The sequence below is a fragment of the Carex rostrata genome, chromosome 9 (genome assembly GCF_964058835.1).
Source record: "Carex rostrata chromosome 9, lpCarRost1.2, whole genome shotgun sequence".
NCBI lineage: Eukaryota > Viridiplantae > Streptophyta > Magnoliopsida > Poales > Cyperaceae > Carex > Carex rostrata.
This window is the reverse complement of record NC_135926.1, coordinates 2,937,971-2,961,847: the sequence shown is the minus strand read 5'-3', so window position 1 is coordinate 2,961,847 and position 23,877 is coordinate 2,937,971. Positions and strand designations below refer to the sequence as shown.

The following is a 23,877-nucleotide window of genomic DNA, read 5'->3' as shown; positions in this document are numbered from 1 at the left end:
TCGACTTTCTTGATAATGAAGCATTTGAGTTTGCAATGTAGGGAATTATGTTGTGTTGATCCTACTTTGCAAGAGATGTCAAATCTACACCGTTGTGAAAGTGACATAAAGTTGAAAGAGCTAGGATTGATTGTATATAGTTACTTTTTTATGTTGTTTAATTGCATGTAATATATTGATTGATCTTCATTTTGTTGTTGATGTATTGAATCTTTATTTCAAATTGTGGTAATGACATTGCTCATGTTGTAATATTTTGTTTTTATGACAACAATATTCTTGAAAACAACTCTTACGTGTCTTTGTGATGCTATGCAAGTATTTTATGTCATGCTTGTATTTGTATTTTTTGGCATGCTTGTGAAATGATATATATTGTTGATGTTAAAATGGTTGAGTCTTTACCGGTGTACCGATGCTCAATATTTTAGTTGCACTAATTTTATAAAGAAGAGTTGAAAACTTAGAATCTTATAAATAAATCATTTAGATAAAAGAATATTATGTGTTGATTTAGCTTCACAACAGCATAATAGATATGCATATATGAGCAACTACAACTATCAAACATAACAACCAAACAATAATTAATTATCAAACATAATATTTCAGCAACAATTACCAAGCAAATAATATTAAAAAAAAACAAAACACAACATAACATCACAATATCAAATTTATAAACATAAGTTTGAATACATGAAGGATACACGTTCTTAGCATAACATCACAACTAAATTTATAAACAAGAGCTTGAATACATAAAAAAAAATCATACACATTAGGAATTATAATTTCCAACAAAATTACATCACATATATATTATCTCTTGCTCTTTAATCCTTTGTCTTCTATTATTCGGTACCATCTCATCTGTAGTTGTCTGTGAGTGTCTCGTACCAGTCTGTACCAGTAAAGATAGTGTGGATCCACTCTATGATAGTCTATCGACAAATAACAGAAAAATCAAAGAACCATTTCATAGTCAGAAATCAATTAATTATCTTAGAAAATAGCATAATTTATTCATTAAAACCTATATTTCTGAAGTTACACTATAGTTAAACTTTATGCAAATTAACTCAAAACTAATTTTTCAACTAAGGAAGTCTATAGGACCTTAACTTACCAACAGATGCCTGATTATATGGTTCATCCATTTCTTTGTGTATTTTTTCTTAATTCCTCAAAAAAGTTTAGTCAAGTAAATCATTGGTTGAAACTTATGATACCAAAGCAGTTTTAGGTTACCCTTCTTTTTACTCAATATGTTCATCCTCAATTTTGGACTCAAGTGACAGTATACTTACCACGGGTCCAAAAAGATTACAATAAGAATCACAAACATGAGTAGTTGTCTAGTTGATATACCATTGCCATACAATTAGCATGTTGTGGCGAATGCATTACAGTTCGTGGAACCTAGGATTTGTACTAGAATAGTTTAAAATGTAAAAAAAATCAAACTCCAGTAATGATACATTTCAATTTGTACTAGTATGGTTAAAATGTCAAAAATCAAACCTCACTAATGATTTAATTCAATTCAATTTGTACCAATATGATATATTTATCTATTTATAGAGACCTTATTGTTTCAAACAAAATACAAGAAATTTAAAAGAAATTACATAAACCTATATAAATTGTTTGAATGATTCAACAAACTTTTGTCTGTTTCATGCCTTATTTAAAGTCATTTCATAATCATTTTGAACGGTCTTGAATAGTTTAATAACATGACAATCTTTAGTGGCAATCAAAGTTTAAAATTGAACAATCTTGAATTGTTTGTAAGATTCTTATGCAAAAATTAGAAAAAAAATAACAGCCAACTCATGACAACTAATTAATGATGGAAACACGTGATCAATAATCTTAATCTCTTTTGCCTCTCTCCCTCCAATTTTTTCAAATATATTCATAATGAGATAATGATCGGTATTAAACTTGAAATCAAATTATCAGTAATTGAAAAGGAGATGTTAAGGTTTTGACTAAACCTCAAAATTGAGGACGATTGATTGAATTTGAAATGGAGTCATGAAAGACAGCAACTCGGCCGGTGTAAGCGTCGGTGTGGCAAAGTGCGGTGAACCGTCACCTCTCGGATTGAGTCGCACGGTACACGAGAGAGAGCCAGCGGCTTGAGTCACACGCCCCGCCATCACTGCTACCTCCTCTTGAAACTCTCGCGATGTTAGTCACTCGCAAAGTCGACTCGGGATGGGAAAGAGGGAGAGGTCTTGCATACGTAGAAACTGGAAAAGAGACCGGACGACGAATTGAGGATTGGATATTCATTTTTAGTGGTTAACGGGTTTAAGAACCAGATAAAATCAAATCCGTTCTAGATTTAATTAGTCAAGTCGCTGCACCGCTAGATCTGAATTCGATTGAGTCTACGGTGAATGCTGCCCATTGGAACCAAACTAGATCCAATGGTCATCGAACCTACTCCCATTCCCCCCTTTCCATCCATTAATGATATTTTACCCTCAGAAACGCTATCCTCTGCAGAGGTTTTACTTGCGATGCCGTGCGGTAATTTTGATCTGATCCGTTCGTTTCAGATCGGACGGACTGAATTAAGGGTTCATCAAATTTTGAATTTTTTTTAAATTCAGACAAGATTTAATCTGATCCGTCCAATTCGAACATTAAAACCACGGCACAGCACCGCAGGTAAAACCTCCGCAGAGATACGCTTCCTTACCCTCAGCCTTAAGATAAAAAAGAAAAGAAAAATTTACTTCTTTGATCACAATCAAGGTTCTAAATAGCGATTATAGCGGCATAGCGGGAAGACCAAAAAAAAAAGCTATTGCGAATAGCGTAGCTATAACGGAAGCTATCACACATAGCGATTTTCCCTTTTCAAACTTTATATTCTATATTTCTACTAATTATCAACATAATCAATATTAGAGAATTGATGTAACAACTAAATGACAACTAATCTAAGTCTATACTTTTTATCAATTACGCAAATAAGAATGAAAAAAATCTAAAAAGTAACATTATTTAATAGTTTATACTTCATGGTATTACATATTATAATAGACAAAGAGCAATTAATTTTATAAGGTAAATGAAGTCAATATACATATTTAAACATTTTATAATTATAATAATAATCAAAAACAGCTTTCAATTGAAACAAACGATAATAATTTTACAAACGAATACTATAAAAAGAGTAATCAAAATGAATAATTAGTATTTGAATATTTCTCGATATAGAATGATAGAATAAATCACAAATAAAAATAGAAGCATATAGTTTGGTTTAGTATACTTATCGTAGAAGACCATGTAGCATTAGAAATAAGAATAGAAGTACAGAAGTCCATATAAATTGCAAAAAAAAAACCATGTACCATAGCGGTAGCTATAGCGGGTCTCATATAGCGGTAATAGCGGTCAGCTATTATAGCTATAGCGGTTGTAGCTGAGTTAGCGTAATTTTATCTCATAGCTTAGCGTTTATGGTCCGGAAAAGCTATAGCTAGCTATTTAGAAGCCTGATCACAATTGATCTGCTCCGAGCCTCCGACTACGATCCCGCATTCTCAAAGTAGTGAAGTACCAATCATTTCAAGCTCTCTCCGTCTCCGGTCTCTAAACGCCACCAACAAAAAATAAAACTACTAAAGTTTTCAAACCTGTACCAAAACCCTAGAAATGGACGGTCATGGATCCGCTCCGGTCCGATCGCGCAGCTCTCAGTCACCTTCACCTTCTCACTCGCACTCACACTCCGCCTCCGCCTCTGCATCCAGCTCGGCGCACCACCACCCCAAGCGCAAGTTTTCCGCCGTCTCCCCAGCTACTGCAGCTGCTGCGGCCGCGGCTTTTGACACTGAGACCCCAGACGACAACGACGACTCCGAGGAGGAGGAGCTCCCGCCGGAAAACGATGACTCTGACGAGGATGACGTTGTCACCTCGAACGATGACGAGGATGAAGATAAGAATCTCAATAGCAATAACGGTAGCAACGTTAATAATGATTCCATCAGGAATTTTACTGCTGCTAGGATGGCTAGAACAGTGAAGCAGGAGAGAGATGTGGGTGGCTTGGTGAAGGTGGAACCGGGCGGAGGGGATGGCATGATAGGAGTGGTTAAGGAGGAGCGGGTGTCTGGTCAGACGGGTACGGGTGGAAGTGTGGGATTGACGCCGGGGATAGTGGTGAAGGAGGAAAACGGGAAGGGGATTTTCACAGATATTCAGACAAGTGGGGCCTACACTGCCAGAGAGGAAGGTCTTAAGAGAGAGGTTTGTTTTAATCTAAGGATTTCTGTATCACACGTTGGTACTGGTACTATTACCTAGTATGTTACTGTTGTTCTTTAATACAACTAGAACCTAAACGAGTACAAATGTACAAATTAGCGGCAACCTGTTCCGGCCAGAATGCACTGCCAATCTCATGCCTTGCTTGACTTGTAAATGACCAGATTGAGCCTCAAATCTGTAGTTACAGAGTATAGCCAACTAATTAAGGGGAAAAAAGAAAAAATATTCTGACTGGTATGAACTGGCTGGGTCCAGTAGGGACAGTTAAACAAGAGTACCCTATCATGATAACCTTTCTCTTCTGGCTTTCTTAGGAAGAGGCTGGAAGACTTCAATTCTTCTGTTGTTCGAATGATGGTGTTGATCAACACATGATATGGTATATGCAGTTCCCAAAATTGGTTTTATTTCTTTCTCTCTCATATTTCTTTTTCTTGTTTTACTCACAAATATATTCTATGACAGGCTAATAGGATTGAAGAATATATTTGCTAGGCAACTTCCAAATATGCCCAAAGAGTACATTGTTCGCCTTGTCATGGATAGGTTAGTGTCTTCTTTAAGTTCGACATCATTTGTCACATTATGCCTTAATTTGTGATTTTTGTAATATATTACCGTCATTTGTCATAACTACAAGTAAGATGAGCACCTTTTGAAGCTTTTCCTTTCAGCAGGTATCAATTTAAATCAGAGTTATGTAAAATATGACTGAATTGCTCTGATATATTATATCAACTCTGCCAATCATCAGATAATTGGTCTGTGAAATCCTGGAACCAACTGAAAGTCTACTAAAATTGACTTTGGGTTAAATTTGCATCTATTTTACAAATGACAAAAATATGAGCTTTTTTGTTGTTGTTGTAAATTTAAGAATTGTTGGGTGATTTTGAGAAATACAATAAATAGTTTGTAGACAAGGAAGTTCCCTTAATTTGGCTTTTAACAAGGAACTTCTCTTAACTAATGCAGAACCCACAAATCAATGATGGTTATCCGGAACAATCATGTTGTTGGAGGTATTACATACCGTCCTTATGCAAGGTATTCACTACTATAAAATAATACCAGGATGTCATCTAGTTGTAGAAAAATGCTTACTTGTTTGTTTCTTTTTTTCTACTTCGTTTGGATGAACTGTTGTAGTCAGAAATTTGGGGAGATAGCCTTTTGTGCAATAACAGCTGATGAGCAAGTAAAAGGATATGGTACCAGATTAATGAATCATTTAAAGCAACATGCTCGGGATATTGATGGCCTCACTCATTTCCTAACTTATGCTGATAATAATGCTGTTGGCTACTTCATAAAGCAGGTATCTGTTTTGTCATTTTCCTTATTTAGTAACAGCAATCAGTCATCCTCAGACACAAAGCAATCGTATTGTGCTTCTGAGCTAACTGTAGTTTTTTTCCCCTTTTTTTGGTTTGTGTTTCTTTGAAACATAGGGGTTCACAAAGGAAATAACATTTGACAAGAACAGATGGCAGGGGTAAATCTCAACTTGCTTATATTAATTTGTTTGTGTATCATGTTTGTATGGTGCATTAGTAAATAAACTAATGCACTGATTTTCTCCAATACAAAGGACACATTGTTAAGTTGTTTTTATGGCTTTTATTTTTGTCTGCCTTAATTGTACTCTGTATTATCTTAGCTGTTCTTCTTAAAAGTACTTTGACTTATTTTCTTTTCTGGGAATATGTACTTTCTTTTATTGGTCATATCTTTTTATGAAAAGCTTGAGTGAGATTTTACTTCCTAGAATATTGAAAAACAGAATTGCAATGGAGCGTCTTTGTAATACCCAGCACAACCAGACAGCCACTGACAAAATGACTCTCATGAAACCTAGTAGTTAGCTGGAACGCATGTTCAGACACTGTAATCTCTATAACCTTAACATGTTTAGTTAATTTTCATTTTATTAGATACATCAAGGATTATGATGGAGGGATATTAATGGAATGCAAAATTAATCCAAAGCTTCCTTACACTGATATCGCTACCATGATTCGCCGGCAAAGACAGGTCAGGTTGAATTTTACTAAGTCTACAAATCTTTCAATTGTTATGATCCAATTCTTAAATGAGTCATAAAGTTCACATCTAAAGCATCTGGTAAAAGAAATTTTCTAAGTAGTTTATAACTAGCCTAGTTAAATATGATTTCCTCTGTTTTTTCATAATATATAAATATGAAATTTGTATCCCCATTGACATGCTTCATTTATTCGTGTAATCTTTTCCCTGTTTCAGGCAATTGATGAGAAAATCAGAGAACTTTCTAACTGCCATATTGTCTACGAAGGAATTGACTTCCAAAAGGTCTCTCTCTCCTCCCATCCCTTTAACCCGTCCTCCCCTATTCCCCAATATCAAAGAGGTTGTGTCAAGCCATTGCATGTGCAATCATGAATTTATAATTCTTTGATTATTTTACTAACCTGGAAAAATTTTAGTCACTTTTTTTACATAATTACAACTACGTCTAATGAAACTCTTTTTTCTTTTTTCTTTTTTATATCTTGAATAGAAAGAAGCTGGCATTCCAAAAAAGATGTTGAAAGTTGAAGATATTCGTGGTCTCAGTAAGTAAAACTTTACTTTATTTTTTTTTTTGCTGTCAGTACCCTTTTCTAGTTGCCTTCTTCCTTTCTTTTTGTTACTAAAATCAATCATAGGCTGATATTGCAATCTTGCTCGGTACCAACTTGAACTGAGAGCCATGCAGCACATATTTGTGTAATACCTGACTGGCACTGCAGAACTGGTTGTTCCAATGCTGTTTTTTCACTTTAAAAACTACCTAAAGCCTCCCTGATGCCACATTCATTAATTATTGCTAAGGATGCTTTTGGTAGAACCGTCTGAGACATGTTGATTCCTTCTGGATTTTTTGTTCTTATTTGCAAAAAGAAAGAAAACACTTTAATGTCTAATATTAATAATCTCATGGTATAAGCAGTCGCTACTGCAACAAATCCATTGACAAACTTGTAAAGATGATAAACTTTTATAATTTTTTAGCAACATGTTATTTCTAATAAACAAAATTTAATAGCAGTGCTTTGAATAATAACATATAAGTACCAGATCAAGATGAGACACCAAGTGAGGAGAACTGAATGAAAGTTTTAGCCAGCTTTTGTGATTATATCAAGCAGGAAAATCATGTGATCGATATATAATGGATGTGGTCTCTCTTCCCTTTGATGTGAAGAGCCCTTGAATTCCTTTTTGGTTCATCTTTTATGTTGAGTAGAATGGTTTCAAGTTTCATCGAGCTTAAAGTCATGAGGACAATCTATTAATGTGAAAACTCCTTACTCATGTGATCAATATATAATGGATGTGGCCTCTTTTCCCTTTGATGTGAAGAGCCCTTGAATTCCTTTTTTGGTTCATCTTTTATGTTGAGTAGAATGATTTCAAGTTTCATCATTCACTTCCTGAAACGTTGTGAGCTTACCCAGTGAAGTTTTCAGATCTAATCCAAAATCGATCCTTTTTTAACAATAGTCATGTTTTAAAATTTGCATCTGTTTTGTAATGAACTTCCCCTTTCTTGTATATAACGTTTTCTTTCCTCATTATTCCCTCTACTGTTCCTTGTTTGTTAGTGCCTTGAAGTACTTGATACTCCATTTGGTAGGCATATGAGTAACATAAGATTGAGAAGTGGAATCCCAGAATGCTTATCCTGCTTTCATTTTCCATTGGTCCTATGAACTGCTCTACTCTACTCTACTCCCTCCAATTTTGAGTTTTGTCAAAGCTGATAGGGGCATAGGTGTACGGATGCCAATAAGTTAATGCTCTCGATGAACATATGGATACTGGACCATTATGTAACCTTTTTTTCATTTGCAAAATTTTTTCTGCATGTGGTTGTGGTTCTTATGAGAAGCAAGTTGTCTAACTTGACCAAATTCTAAAGTCAGATGGAGGGGTTAAATGAGAGGCCCATATTTCATGAGCCCTCTATCTTTTTGCTTCATTTGTCTATAATTTCTTCCTGAAAACCCTAACTACTTCCTAATATGGAAGGAGATGAGGTTGGCGACTCTTTTATCTTCCGATGATGTTGAGAAAGAGACTTAAGATCTGAGGTTGTTCGGGACAAAACTACTTGTAGTTGCCTCTGGTTATCATATAATTTTCTGGTTCTGCGACAGTGGCATTGCACATAATACGCAACAAGTGGAACCACTAGATGTTTTTCTTAATTCTCAGCATAAAAAAATAAAAAACAAGAAGAAAGTATCAAGTACTTTGATCATTTATAAATAGATTATAAACCAATAGGATGGAAACCAAGAAAAGACTCAAGAACAGTTTGTATTGAATGGTGCAGGAGTACAGTACTAATCAGAGAAGGCTGCCTCAAATTATGGTTTATCCTTGGTTCAATTAGTTTTGCTAATTGCTAACTTTTAGTTTATAAAATGAAAATATAATCAGAGGAAGCAGGATGGACACCTGACCAGTGGGGCCATTCAAGATTGAAGACCCCCAATTCCATGGTCGACTCTGTCCAATATCGTCAGCATCTCAATAACTTCATGCGTGCTCTCTTGAAGGCATATTTTCTATCTTTATTTTTATTTGTTCTTATTATTTCAAGTCAGTGACATGAACTGTGTACTTTTCGATTGAACCGATCTCATAAAATTTATGACTTTTTACAGACAATGAATGAACATCCTGATGCATGGCCATTTAAGGAGCCAGTCGATGCACGTGAGGTTCCTGATTACTATGACATCATCAAGGATCCAATGGGTAATTTTGTGATTTCAATGCACAATTTAATCACATACACTCCCTCCTCTTTTTAATGATATTAATTTGAGTTTGTCGCTGCAGCTAAGCTTTGCCTGAGTATCATGCGTGGACCATTTTTTTTAATTATAAATTTTGCATGATATCTTTTTTATCCAGAATGTTTTTTATTACTTTTGTCAATGTACACATTTCACCATGGTCATTCTTCTTTGGTTCTCCCAGATTTGAAGACTATGTCAAAGAGAGTAGAATCAGAACTGTACTACGTAACATTTGAGATGTTTGTTGCTGATGTTAAGAGAATGTTTCACAATGCTCGCACATATAATGCACCTGAAACCATCTACTACAAATGTGCCACTCGGTATGAGAATCATTTTTTCTTTGGCTGGTACTTCACTGGTACATTGTATTGTCATGCGGCAATTATTTTTTTTCTATTCTATTAATCTTTTAATTTTATATTGTAGGCTTGAGAATCACTTCTCTAACAAGGTCCAGGCTAACTTTCAGACTGCCACCAAGCCTTTGTTGCATTGATTTGCAAATGATATAGTGGCTTAAGGATAGGTTTATCTCCCTCTTCTCTCATCAATTTAGTTTGTGTTCCTTAGTCCTCTTTCTCATGCTTGTAAATTTTTATGTTTCCGTAAGTATTTAGCTTAATTAATTTGTCAGTAGATGGATTTTGACACTTTGTTAATTTAAGTAGCTCTGTATATAGTTTACTAAATTGGTTATGAACTTGTCGTAATACCTGTGTCACAAATTGATTGATCTATCCAACAAATATTGTACAAAACACTGATATCGTTTCATAATAAAGGTTTGGGGTCAGCATGCTGGTTGGTTGGCTGGATGGATGCCACACATTAGTGTTTTCCTGATGTTATGCAAGAGTGAGCTTATTTAATTCAATGTCACTATAAAAAAATAAAAATAAAAAAGGCAATAAGTTAAGCCACTCTTTCATTCTCTTTCAATATCATTTAATAGTTTCATTTTACATATTTGATTCAAGGTTATACATGTTTTTGCCATGATTAGAAGAATATATAGAAAAAAGTAAATTAGGTATGAAGAGAAAAATTGCTTTCTGCGTGCTCCATAATCTAATTGTAACTCTCAAATTAGCATTGCCCATGTTTTATTGATTAAATTTAAAAATTATGATATTATTAAATTGAGCGAGTTAAAATGGGTTATTAGCTAATTTTGAAATTGGAAAATGTCCAAATTAAGAAGTTATGATGGGTGGAAAGGCTGTGGAGACGATATGTCTGAGGCTAACTCATGCAAGTTTTGGGCATGATATTGGATCTTGAGATCCAATATGGAAGCACCGAATGAAGAAGCTGCTTGGAGTACTGGTACGATGGTACAGGATAGTTAGCTTGTATAGTTTTTATATGAAAATTTCATGTTAGTTGCTGAATGTAATACCCTTGATAGCTAGTATCAAGTCTATCAAAAATGAAGTTATGATGGGTCTATATATAAATTTCTCTTAATTTATTTGAAGCTGTTGTTAGTTGAGGATTTGCTTGTACACAAAATTGTGGAATGGTGCGGTAGAGAAGAAGCTTTTATGTTAGGCTCTTAACCTAATTCAACTCAGATCATGCTCAATTAACTAAATAATTAAAATTGAGTAATTTGAAAGAAATTTGAAGAACTCAACAATGGCGTAAGCCGTGAAAATGAATAGGTGAACACAACAAATCGTCTATTGATTTTAGAATCCACTCGGTTACAATAGTTTGCCTTGCTGCTGCCAAGATTTTCAAAAAAATACAATAGTTTGCCCTGTATTATATAGGCGAAGCTATTACAAAAATGAAATTCCTAATTCTATTGATTAGATTTCTCAAATGAATGTGGTGTCGCCATCTCAGCGGACGTGATCCAAACAGAAATATTTTGTTACCTGGGAGGTATGGATTCTCCCGCCTCCCTCTCTTCCTTTTTTTTCTTCATGCCTCTCCTTGGCTTGTCAAACTCGGCTACGGCTATTCCCAAATCAACCCAAGAATCAAGATCGTGACATTTTACTTCTTTTTCTAAAGTTTTCCCTAAACCTGTACCAAAACCCTAGAAATGGACGGTCATGGATCCGCTCCGGTCCGATCGCGCAGCTCTCAGTCGCCTTCACCTTCTCACTCGCACTCGCACTCGCACTCCGCCTCCGCCTCTGCATCCAGCTCCGCGCACCACCACCCCAAGCGCAAGTTGTCCGCCGTCTCGCCAGCCACTGCAGCGGCTGCGGCCGCGGCGTTTGACACCGAGACCCCAGACGACAACGATGACTCCGAGGAGGAGGAGCTCCCGCCGGAAAATGACGACTCTGACGAGGATGACGTTGTCACCTCGAACGATGACGAGGATGAAGATAAGAATCTCAATAGCAATAACGGTAGCAACGGTAATAATGATTCCATTAGGAATTTTACTGCTGCCAGGATGGCTAGAACAGTGAAGCAGGAGAGAGACGTGGGTGGTTTGGTGAAGGTGGAACCGGGTGGAGGGGATGGCATGATAGGAGTGGTTAAGGAGGAGCGGGTGTCTGGTCAGACTGGTACGGGTGGAAGTGTGGGATTGACACCGGGGATAGTGGTGAAGGAGGAAAACGGGAAGGGGATTTTCACAGAGAATATTCAGACTAGTGGGGCCTACACTGCCAGAGAGGAAGGTCTCAAGAGAGAGGTTTGTTTTAATCTGAGGATTTCTGTATCACACATTGGTACTGGTACTATTACTTAGTATGTTACTGTTGTTCTTTAATTCAACTAGAACCTAAAGGAATACAAATGACCAGATTGAGCCTCAAATCCGTAGTGACAGAGTATAGCCAACTAATTAAGGGGAATAAAGAAAAATTATTCTGACTGGTCTGAACTGGTTGGGTCCAGTAGGGACAGTTAAACAAGAATACCATATCATGATAACCTTTCTCTTATGGCTTTCTTAGGAAGAGGCTGGAAGGCTTCAATTCTTCTGTTGTTCGAATGATGGTGTTAATCAACACATGATTTGGTATATGCAGTTCCCAAAATTGGTTTTATTTTTTTCTCTCTCGTATTTCTTTTTTTGTTTCACTCACAAATATATGCTATGACAGGCTAATAGGATTGAAGAATATCTTTGCTAGGCAACTCCCAAATATGCCCAAAGAGTACATTGTTCGCCTTGTCATGGATAGGTTAGTGTCTTCTTTAAGTTCGGCATCATTTGTCAATTTGTGCCTTAATTTGTGAGTTTATTACCGTCATTTCTCATAACTACAAGTAAGGTAAGCACCTTTTGAAACTTTTCCTTGCATGTATCAATTTGAATCAGAATTATGCAAAATATGACTGAACTGCTCTGATATATTATATGAACTCTGCCAATCATCTGATAATTAGTCTGTGAAAATCTTGGAACCAACTGAAGTCTACTAAATTAACTTTGGGTTAAATTTCCATCTATTTTACAAATAACAAAAATATGAGTTTTCTTTTTGTAAATTTAAGAATTGTTGAGTGATTTTGATAAATACAATAAATAATTTGCAGACAGTTCCCTTGATTTGGCTTTTAACAAAGAACTTCTCATAACTAATGCAGAACCCACAAATCAATGATGGTTATCCGGAACAATTATGTCGTTGGAGGTATTACATACCGTCCTTATGCAAGGTATTCACTACTATAAAATAATATCAGGGTGTCATGTAGTTGCAGAAAATTGCTTATTTATTTCTTTTTTTTCAACTTCTTTTTAATGAACTGTTGTAGTCAGAAATTTGGGGAGATAGCTTTTTGTGCAATAACAGCTGATGAGCAAGTAAAAGGATATGGTACCAGATTAATGAATCATTTAAAGCAACATGCTCGGGATATTGATGGCCTCACTCATTTTCTAACTTATGCTGATAATAATGCTGTTGGCTACTTCAGAAAGCAGGTATCTGTTTTGTCCTTTTCCGTCTTTAGTAACAGAAAGCAGTCATCCTCAGACACACAAAACAATCGAAATGTGCTTCTGAGCTAAAATGTAGTATTTTTTTTTTCCATTTTTGGTTCGTGCGTTTCTTTGAAATATAGGGGTTCACAAAGGAAATAACATTGGACAAGAACAGATGGCAGGGGTAATTCTCAACTTTCTTATTTAAATTTATTTGTGTATCAGGTTTGTATGGTGCATTGGTAAATAAACTAATGCACTGATTTTCTCTATTACAGAGGACACCTTGATCAGTTATTTTCATGGCTTTTATTTTTGTCTGCCTTAATTATGTTTTGAAATATCTTAGCTGTTCTTTTTAAAAGTACTTGATTTCTTTTCTTTTCTGGGAACATGTACTTTCTTTTATTGGTCGCATCCTTTTAAGAAAAGCTTAAGTAAGATTTTACTTTCTAGAATATTGAAAAACAGAATTGCAATGAAGCATCTTTGTAATACCCAGCACAACCAGACAGCCACTGACAAAACAACTCTCTTGAAACCAAGTAGTCTGCTGGGAGCGCATGTTCAGACACTGTAATCTCTATAACCTTAACATGCTTAGTTAATTTCATTTTATTAGATACATCAAGGATTATGATGGAGGGATTTTAATGGAATGCAAAATCAATCTGAAGCTTCCTTACACTGATCTCGCTACCATGATTAGCCGGCAAAGACAGGTCGAGTCAAATTTTAGTCAAGTCTACAAAATCTTTGAATTGTCATGATCCAAACCTTAAATGAGTCACAAAGTTCACATCTAAAGCATCTGGTAAAAGAAATTTTCTAACTAGTTTCTAACTAGCCTAGTTAAATGTGATTTGATCTGTTTTTCGTTATATAAAAGTATGAAATTTGTATTCCCATTGACATACTTCACTTATTTGTGTAATGTTTTCCCTGTTTCAGTCAATTGATGAGAAAATTAGGGAACTTTCTAACTGCCATATTGTCTATGAAGGAATTGACTTCCAAAAGGTATCTCTCTCTCTCTCTCTCTCTCTATATATATATATATATATATATGAGATGAGCTACGGTGAGCCATGGAGTAAAACGCGTTTGTACTCCAAGCTGTGTTTTCATTTTGAAAGTCCAAACGACCGATCCGAACTGCTCAACATGATCTCCATATTGAAATGTGCTTGGAGACCAAATTTTACATTTTTTTGAATTTTTTTTACTATTTATTAAGCAATTTTGAAAATTATTTTTTTGCTGTGAACAGTAAAAATTTCTGGATCATTGGATCAGCGATTTTCAAAATTGCTTAATAAATAGTAAAAAAATTCCAAAAAATGTACAATTTGGTCTCCAAGCACATTTCAATATGGAGATCATGTTGAGCGGTTCGGATCGGTCGTTTGGATTTTCAAAATAAAAATATAGTGCCATGGAGCACCAACTCATTTTACTCCATGGCTCACCGTAGCCCATCTCATATATATATCCTCCCCTACCTCCACCCCTCCCCTATTCCCCAATATCAAGGAGGTTACATCAAGACAATTTATGGGCAATCATGAATTTATAACTATTAGGTTATTTTACAAACCTGGAAAATTTGCAGTTACTTCTTTTACATTATTACAACTACCTCTAATGAAAGTGTCTTTTTTTTTTCTTTTTTATATCTTGAATAGAAAGAAGCTGGCATTCCAAAAAAGATGTTGAAAGTTGAAGATATTCCTGGTCTCAGTAAGTAAAACCATTACTGTTTTCCTTTTTCTATCAGTACCCCTTTTCTTGTTGTCTTCTCCTTTCTTTTTGTTACTAAAATCAATCAGATGCATGCACGGCTCTCAATAATAGGCTGTTATTGCAATCTTGCTTGGTACCAACATGAACTGAGAGCTGGTTGTTCCATTGTTGTCTTTTCACTTTAAAATCCACCTGAAGCCTCCCTGAAGCCACATTCATTAATTATTGCTGAGGATGCTTTTTGTAGAACCATCTGAGGCATCTTGATTTCTCCTGGAGTTTTTTTTCTTCTCTTTTGCAAAAAAAAAAACTTTATAATGTCTAATGTTAATAATCTTACGGTATAAGCAGTCCCGACTGCAACAATCCATTGACAAACTTATGAAGATGATCGATTTTTATTAAATTTTTAGCAACATGTTAATGCTGATAACAAAAATTTAACAATAGTTCTTTGAATACTAAAATATAAGTACAACTGAAGATGAGACAGTAAGTGAGGAGCACTGGATGACAAATTTAGCCAGCTTTTCTGATTATATGAAGCAGGAAAATCATGTGATCAATATATAATCGATGTGGCGTCTTTTCCCTTTGATGTGAGGAGCCCTTGAATTCCTTTTTTGGTTCATCTTTTATGTTGAGTAGAATGGTTTTAATAAGGTCAAAGTCATAAGGACAATCTATTCATGTCAAAACTCCTTACCAAAATACGACATATTATTCACTTCCTGAATCATTGTGAGCTTACCCAGTGAAGTTTTCTGATCTAATCCAAAATTTATCCTTTTTTCATTAGTCATGTCAAATTTGCATCTGTTTTGTAATGAACCTTCCCCTTTCTTGTATATAACATTCTCTTTCCTTATTTTATCCCCTCTTACTGTTCCATGTTTTTAGTGCCTTGAAGTATTTAATACAACATTTGGTAGGCATAGAGCTATGTTACTCCGATACTTCTATATGGGCTTCGTACCCGTGTCAGATACGTATCGGATACCTATACGATACGCTTTCGATACGGCACCGATACGTATCGGATATGCCAGCTGGCGTATCAGCTTATGTGGCGTATCCTTAATCTCTTGATACGGTCTCCGATACGGATTGACTCACAATGATATGGCCTGCCACGTCAGGATACGGACTAGATATGTCTGGATACTTTGAACTTTGGATAACCATACACCACGCATGGACCATGCCCACGATACACCAGCGCTATTGGTGGGAACTGCGAATGAACCGCACCAAAAGCACAATTTTTATGGCGCCAGTGAAGAATCGAACCCAGGGCCTTTCGGACCAGTGCCACAACCTTTACCACTAAACTACTTCACTTTTGATGTTAGAACCCAATAACTTTTATATTTAATATATAACTAAAATTTTTGATATTTGATTTATATGATACAAGTATTGAATTAATAATATAATATAGTAGACGTATCATATCCTAAATTTTTGAAAATTGCCGTATTGCCGTATCCGATACGATACCTGTACCCGTATCCATGCAACATAGGCATAGAGTAACATAAGATTGAGAAGTGGAATTCCAGAATGCTTATCCTGATTTCATTTTCCATTGGTTTAGCCCTGCATTGGTCCTTTGAACTGCTCTACTCCCTCCAATTTTGAGTTTTGTCAAAGCTGATACGGGCATTAGGTATACAGATGTCCCTCATGTTAATCTGGGATAGAAAACTAAAACCAATAAGTTAATGCTCTCAATGAACATATGGATACTGGACCATTATTTAGCATTTTTTCTGCATGTGGGTGTGGGTCTTATGAGATTCTCATGTTAAATCTATAATTTATTGGCTCTCTTGTTCATTCTACTCGATCTCACTTACAATCAATTGGTCTTCATAGTGTATTGAGAAGCGAGTTGTCTGACCAAATTCTGAAGTCAAATGAAGGGGTTAGATGAGAGGTCCAGATTTCATGAGCCCTCTATCTTTTTGCTTCATTTGTCTATAATCTCCTCTCTAATACCCTAGCTACTTCCTAATATGGAAGGAGATGTTGACACACACAGAGAGAGAGAGAGAGAGACACTTAAGATCTGAGGTTGTGCAGGACAAACTACTTGTGTTGCCTTTGGTTATCATGCAATTTTCTGGTTTTGCGACAGTGTCATTGCACATAATACACAATAAGTGGAACTGCTAGACGTTTTTCTTAATTCTCAGCATAAGAAAAAAAAAAAAGGCAAAGAAAAAGAAAATAGGACGTGATCTGGTCATTTATAAACGAATAATAAACCAATAAAATGGAAACTAAGAAAATAACTAAGACGAGTGGTACAGTATGAGTACAGTACTAATTGGAAATGGCTGCCTAAAATTATGGTTTAGCCTTGGTTGAATTAGTTTACTAATTGCTATCATTTATTTATAAAATGAAAATAAAATTAGAGGAAGCAGGATGGACACCTGATCAGTGGGGCCATTCAAGATTCAAGACACCCAATTCCATGGTCGAATCTGTCCAATTTCGTCAGCATCTAAATAACTTCATGCGTGCTCTATTGAAGGCATATTTTCTGTCTTTATTTTTATTTGTTCTTATTATTTCAAGTCACAGAACCGTGACATGAACTGTCTACTTTTCTATTTAACTAATCGTACGTCTTATAGACAATGAATGATCATCCTGATGCATGGCCCTTTAAGGAGCCAGTTGATGCACGTGAGGTTCCTGATTACTATGACATCATCAAGGATCCAATGGGTAATTTTGTGGTTTCAATGCACAATTTTAATCCCCTACACTCCCTCCTGTTTTTAATCATATTAATTTGAGTTTGTCACTGTAGTTAAGCTTTGCCTGAGCATCATGTGTGGACCATTTTTTTGAATTACAAGTTTTGCATAGCATCTTTTTTATCCACAATATCTTTTTGTTACTTTTGTCAATGTACACATTTCACCATGGCCATTCTTGTTTGGTTCTTTCAGATTTGAAGACTATCTCAAAGAGAGTTGAATCCGAACTGTACTATGTAACATTTGAGATGTTTGTTGCTGATGTTAAGAGAATGTTTCACAATGCTCGCACATATAATTCACCTGAAACCATCTACTACAAATGTGCCACTCGGTATGAGAACCATATTTTCTTTGGTGATACTTCACTGGTACACTGTATTGTCATGATGTGATTATTTTTTCTATTCTTCATCTTTTAATTGTATATTGTAGGCTTGAGAACCACTTCTCTAACAAAGTCCAGGCTTACTTTCAGACTGCCACCAAACCTTAGTTGCATTGATTTGCAGAAGGTATAGTGTCTTAGGGATAGGTAATAGGATGCCACTGGATCAGTTCAGTACAGGAGTCATCAGATGTCAGGACAATCAAGACAATAACTAAATTCTGTTATCTTGTAACTTCTGTTAGCTTGTAACGATAGGATTTAGAAGCAATTAGAGCTGTACTATGTTTCCTATAAATACTTCATTCTGTACTTGTAATTAGACACAATTGAGAAATACAAAAATTAGATGTTTGAATTCAATATTTTCTCTTTACTTTCTTGATAGGTTTATCTACCTCTTTGCTCTCTCATGCTTATGTGTTTCAGCAAGTATATAGCTTAATCTGTCAGGAAATGGATTTCAATGCTTTGTTAATATGAGCACCTCTATATAGTTTACTAATTTGTTATGAATTTTGTCATAATACCTGTGGCACAAATTGATTGATCTATTCAACACGAGGGGGGTTAAAATGCCTCGTTAGTTTTGTGCCCCATCATGTTACAATATCATTATCTTAATTTTCAAAGTCTAAATAGTTGATCCGAACTTCTCAATATGATCTTCGTATTAAAATGTGCTTAGATACACAATTTTATACTTTTTGAGTTCTTTTTGCTATTTTTTAAGATAGATACAAAATCACTGTTTTTAGAAGATTCTGGACCATTCAAAAACAGTGATTTTGTATCTCTCTAAACAATTAGTAAAAAAAAAAATTTCTAAAAATTCTAAAATTTGTTATCCAAGCACATTTTAGTATGAAGATCATGTTGAACGGTACGGATTGATTATTTAGAAATTAGAGACAATGATGTTGGGACATGATAGGGTACAAAACATAACCCTACTAATTCAACAAATATTTGTACAAAACACTGATCTCGTTTCATAATAAAGTTTTGGTGCCAGCATACCGGTTGGGTTGACTGGATGGCTGCCACAAAATCTCTCTTTGTTGTCTTCTGTATTTTATGGATTTAGAGTGTTTTCCTGATGTCATGTATTCTGCGGTTTAATCTACTCGAAGTAAACAAAACAAACAACATATTACAAATAGAGTTCTATGGATCGAAAAAATTTAGTCCCTAAAAGTTTCATTTGTTGACCCGTCCTTTCGGTCTATTACTCTTGTTCCATATCATAATCTCCCAAATAAACTAATTAACAGAAATATAAGATAAAAAATAATGTGTATACGGATTTTCTTTGTTTTATAATAGACTAGGCCGAGCAAGTAGCCACAAACATCTAATCGATCTCTTAATATATAGGTAATGCAGTGCAATTAGGCCATCTTCTTTTGTACCAGTTGTACCATTCGGTGTTGGCATGTTGAACCACTCGGTTAGAACTTAGAAGTGTATGTTTGTTTAGAACCGAACAGAACATTAGATGTTAGATGCAATGAGGAGAGTTCAAATGACTCCATGTTTTTGTGCCTTCATCATGCTTTCATCTTTCTCCATCATTTTCAAAGTTCAAACAGTCGATCCGAACCGCTCAACCTAACCTCCATACTAAAATATGTTTGGTGACCAAATTTTATATTTTTAGGAATTTTTTTACTATTTTTTTAGATAGGTACAAAAATACTGTTTTTAGATAGTTCAGATTTACTGATTTTGTATCTATCTAAAAAAATAGTAAAAAAATTTCTAAAAATATAAAATTTGGTCTCCAAATATATTTTAGTATGGAGGTTAGGTTGAGCGGTTCGGATTGACTGTTTGAACTTTAAAAATAATGGAGAGAGATGGAGGAATGATGGAGGCACAAAAACATGGAGACATTTGAACCCTCCTCTATTATGATTATGCTAATAAAGTATAATTGTGGCCTCCAACTAAACGCTTGATACCTCAGAATAAAGTCTGATAGTGGTTGAGATGTCGCTCTCAAGGGTTACTGCCAAACACAGCTGATTATTAGAATTTTGATGCGCAAACCTACCCAATCAACTGGGTGTTGCTGCTCCATATTCAATACAAAAAACAAGTTCAAAACTTTATTGCGGAAATAAATGCAAAGACATGGCTGCTTACTATTTAATATTTATTAATCTTTATATAGAAACTCAAGATGATTTTTTTTAATATTATAGGACTGTTGAAATTCCAAATGATTGCATTATAAAACACAAAAAAATTGCCAAGAGAATCTTTAATTTAAGTTGAGCATTTCTGGAAATCAAAATCTAAATACGTAAAGACTAGGACTGACCGAGTATATATGTCCTTTAATTTTGTACTTCATTTTTCATGATTTTTGGAAGGATAGAAAAAATAGAGCAAATTACCAACTAACAGTTTTCATGTATAACTCCAATGCTTTTCTTTTCTATTGTGTATCTTACTTCAAGAGAAGTGCTCGAATTACATCATTAATTTCTATGGTTTATTTTTAAATATTAAAATTTTAAAAATATAAACTAAAAGATAAAGCCATTAACATGTAAAATATTATTGAATTGTACTTTGATTCGATTTACAACAAGAGATTTGTAAATATTAACTAATGTGAAACTTATGAACATTGTATCTTTATGCTTTTGATGATATGCAAATAAATTTTATATGTTAAAATATTTTTACATGCATTAGAGAAAGCTTGGATCAAATCTAACTGTTTTAGTTTGTCATTTGAGCTATAAATTCTTTCTAATTATTAAATATTGACAAAATGACGGCATTAAGATAACGACACCATGACTCTACTGTAATTTCAATTTTTCATGAAATCTAATTTAAGCTTTTTCTTGAAAAGAAGTTTCTCTTCAAGAAAGAAAGTTGCAATGATATTCTACAATACTTAGTAAATAGCATAAAATTTGAGAAAAATATTTAAATTTCAGCAGTAAATTATTACGGGTGTTTGTATAATTGTATTTCATTGTGTGTAGAGAATACAATTTGTTAAGCTCTTCTATTTTTTAAATGACAAGTAAAATTATTTTATAATAAATCATGACAACTTAATCCTCTAGTTAATGAAAGATTAAGGGCGTGCTCCACAACGGAGAGTAAACTCCTCATTAAAGGGAAGGAAGGGGAGACGAAGGCAGACCGGAGCTGCCCGCCACGGTTACTCGCTCCAGAACGAAGAAATCAGAGAGGAGAGGAAGGGGAAACGCTACTGTTGCAGGGTTAACTCTACGTTGAAAGCTTCCGAAATTCGTACCCCCCGATTCGGGGTGTAGACGGAGTAACACGAGCCGTGTTACCCTCCCTTCGTCTCCCATCCCCTTCCTCGGCGCGACAGGTTCTGGAGCACATCCTAAGGGGCTAGATAAATTACAACACTAATTACTATCTTAAAAGTTTGATCTTTTTTAAAAAGATGGAGGCTAACTTTGCAATTTCTATCTGACAATTTTTCTGTTAGCAGCAACTAGGCAACTTCAAAAATTCTGTCAGACAATTGTTTTTATAGGAAAATTCTGCCAGATGGTCTGATTTTGTGTCCGTATCATATGGAGATATCTCAAATTTTCAGTTTATCCAAAATCGGTCTAATTTTTTTTGGGAGAATTTCATATATACCACTCAAAAACTATTAAATTACGTATTTACTATCCAAATTTCTGTAATTACATATTTACCATTTAAAAATCTAATAACTCACACATTTACCCAATATAACTTTAGTATATATCAAATATACCCAAAATTTAGATTAATTATGTTTAACATTTCTAAAACTATAATTAATCAAGGATTAACTTAGCACCCTTTCTTTCTCTCCCTAGACTTCTCCTTTATACCCAATATAAGAGATTAAAAGCATATATCAAAGTGACTTAAAAAAACTGAAAACATGATTCCAAAAAATGATCCACAAATAAGCAACATTTTCATTAGCCAAATTAAACATTGTTCTTGGAGTATGAGATTCAAGTGGTCACCATAATTCACAGAAAATTCCTTTTTGAGGAATTCTTTTTCCATTGTGTTTGTATGAGTGTCTAGTATGTGTTCATGAAATAATTTGGGTAAAATTTCAATTCAGAGAATCCTGCATAGCTGTTATACTGACAGAAGGTCAAATTGGGGGAAATTAATCTGTTGTGATTCTAAAGGGATCGCAGGACCCTGTTATTCCAAATCCATCCATTTATTTGTCTGGAGATTCATGCATAAAAAATAAGTGTTGTTGAGATTTGTGCATTCCAAAACGTAAAAAGCTGGATTTGGAATCACAGGGTCCTGCGATCCCTTTAGAATCACAACAGATTTATTTCCCAATTTGGGGTTGTTTGAGCAGTTGCTGTACCAGCAGGGGTTTGGCTTGGTTTTATTTAGGGCTGTAAACGAGCTGGCTCGGGCCGAGCTGGGCCTTAGCTCAGCTCGTTTATTTTGGCCCGAGCCTGGACCGAGGGAGCTGGACCTAGGTCACCCGAGCCAAAACCCTTGGCTCAGCTTGTGACAAGCCAGCCCGAGCTAGCTCGCGAGCTGACGAGCTGGCTCGCTGGGCTTTATTGGACTGCTATTATACAAATTCAAAAATAAAAAAATAAAAAATTCCATTCAAAACATTTAAGAAATTGTCCAGCAGGCACATCTTCAAGCAACTAAATCCATATCATTTCTTCCCAAACCGAAAATACATCAATTTTGCATAATTGCACCTTTGAAAATGGGATTGAACTTAAAATTATACGGGACTAAACCCTAAATTCACTGTAGCTTAACGAGCCGAGCTGACCCCTGGCTCAGCTCGTTTATTTTGGCCCGAGCCTGAACCGAGCTGGCTCGTTAACAGCTCGGTCCACTACCGAGCGAGCTAGAGGCGAGCCACGAGCTTTTTTGACAGCCCTAGTTTTATTCATGTTTAGGGCTGGTACAAGCATTGCTGATGTTTAGTAGGCATGTACATGACGCCTATATGGTCTGTTTGATGCAATGTCAAGTTTCATGGTTACTATACTCACTATTTGTGCATGATTGGTTGATTTGTATAACATATTTTTAGTAATTTTCTCACTATTTTTGGTACCAGCAAAGAAGAAACAAAATAAAAAAGATAAAAAAAAATGTCAAGAATCATATAACCAAGATCAAATAGTACAAGTGGGATTTTCGAGTATGAAATTTTGCAAGGAGATCTCTCGTTTTTGTTTAAATCATGTTTTAGTATTCTTTAAACTATAATTAATAAAGGATTAACTTAGCACTCTTTCTTTCTCTCCCTAGACTTCTCCTTTATATCCAATATAAGAGTTTAAAAACATATATCAAAGTGACTTAAAAAAACATAAAACATGACTCCAAAAATGATCCACAAATAAGCAACATTTTCATTAGCCAAATTAAACATTGTTTTCAGGTTACATAACAAAATTCCACAAGCATATATAACTATCATACTATCATGTTTAACAAAAAATAGTTATTCTGAATAACATCACCAGAAGAAAACATGATCCATCGTTGAGAAAAATTATGTCAAACCACAACTCTTAGACAAATTAAACATTATCTTGCATTTGAGGTTGGTATTGCATAGCATTGCACGATTTTGACTTCTTGCTCCGATGTGTTTTTGAATTCTTTCCTCGTCCCCTAATTTAAAAGATACAAGAATAGTGTCAGCATTCTATATGTTAGTATTTTGTTTCTTTGCATTTTTCTAAGATGATAAACATTCTAAGGATTCGAATAATTAACAGTTTAAAATAATTGGGCAAGTAAATTAAATGTTAATAAGAACTAAAACCTGAAGAAAGTAAAACTGAACCTGAAAATCTGGAAAACATTTAGTAATTGAAGCTATAGAGAGAGATATAAAGGTAGAACATAATCACAACAAAAGAAAAATAAAGGAAAGGAGAA

At 34.9% G+C, this 23,877-nt stretch overlaps 2 protein-coding genes and 1 long non-coding RNA gene across 3 annotated transcripts; 2 read left to right on the top strand and 1 right to left on the bottom strand.

Annotated features, from left to right (window-relative positions):
* Positions 1-658: 658 nt before the first annotated feature.
* LOC144559768 (uncharacterized) lies at positions 659-2,254 on the bottom strand. Its single transcript, XR_013513238.1, has 2 exons — positions 2,004-2,254; positions 659-944 (listed from the first exon to the last, which is right to left on the bottom strand). It is a non-coding gene; the product is annotated as an uncharacterized LOC144559768 (long non-coding RNA).
* Positions 2,255-3,557: 1,303 nt separating this feature from the next.
* Positions 3,558-9,826, top strand: LOC144558965 (histone acetyltransferase GCN5-like). Its single transcript, XM_078307851.1, has 13 exons — positions 3,558-4,281; positions 4,617-4,681; positions 4,768-4,848; positions 5,278-5,349; positions 5,452-5,620; positions 5,754-5,797; positions 6,237-6,336; positions 6,565-6,633; positions 6,842-6,896; positions 8,770-8,888; positions 8,997-9,090; positions 9,316-9,457; positions 9,564-9,826. Exons 1-13 carry the CDS (start codon positions 3,685-3,687, stop codon positions 9,631-9,633), a joined length of 1,677 nt encoding a protein of 558 aa, XP_078163977.1. The 5' UTR covers positions 3,558-3,684; the 3' UTR covers positions 9,634-9,826.
* Positions 9,827-10,924: 1,098 nt separating this feature from the next.
* LOC144558964 (histone acetyltransferase GCN5-like) lies at positions 10,925-18,306 on the top strand. Its single transcript, XM_078307850.1, has 13 exons — positions 10,925-11,796; positions 12,062-12,126; positions 12,212-12,292; positions 12,699-12,770; positions 12,870-13,038; positions 13,179-13,222; positions 13,661-13,760; positions 13,990-14,058; positions 14,724-14,778; positions 17,205-17,323; positions 17,427-17,520; positions 17,748-17,889; positions 17,991-18,306. The coding sequence occupies exons 1-13, from the start codon at positions 11,191-11,193 to the stop codon at positions 18,049-18,051; spliced, it is 1,677 nt and encodes a 558-aa protein (XP_078163976.1). The 5' UTR covers positions 10,925-11,190; the 3' UTR covers positions 18,052-18,306.
* Positions 18,307-23,877: the final 5,571 nt, after the last annotated feature.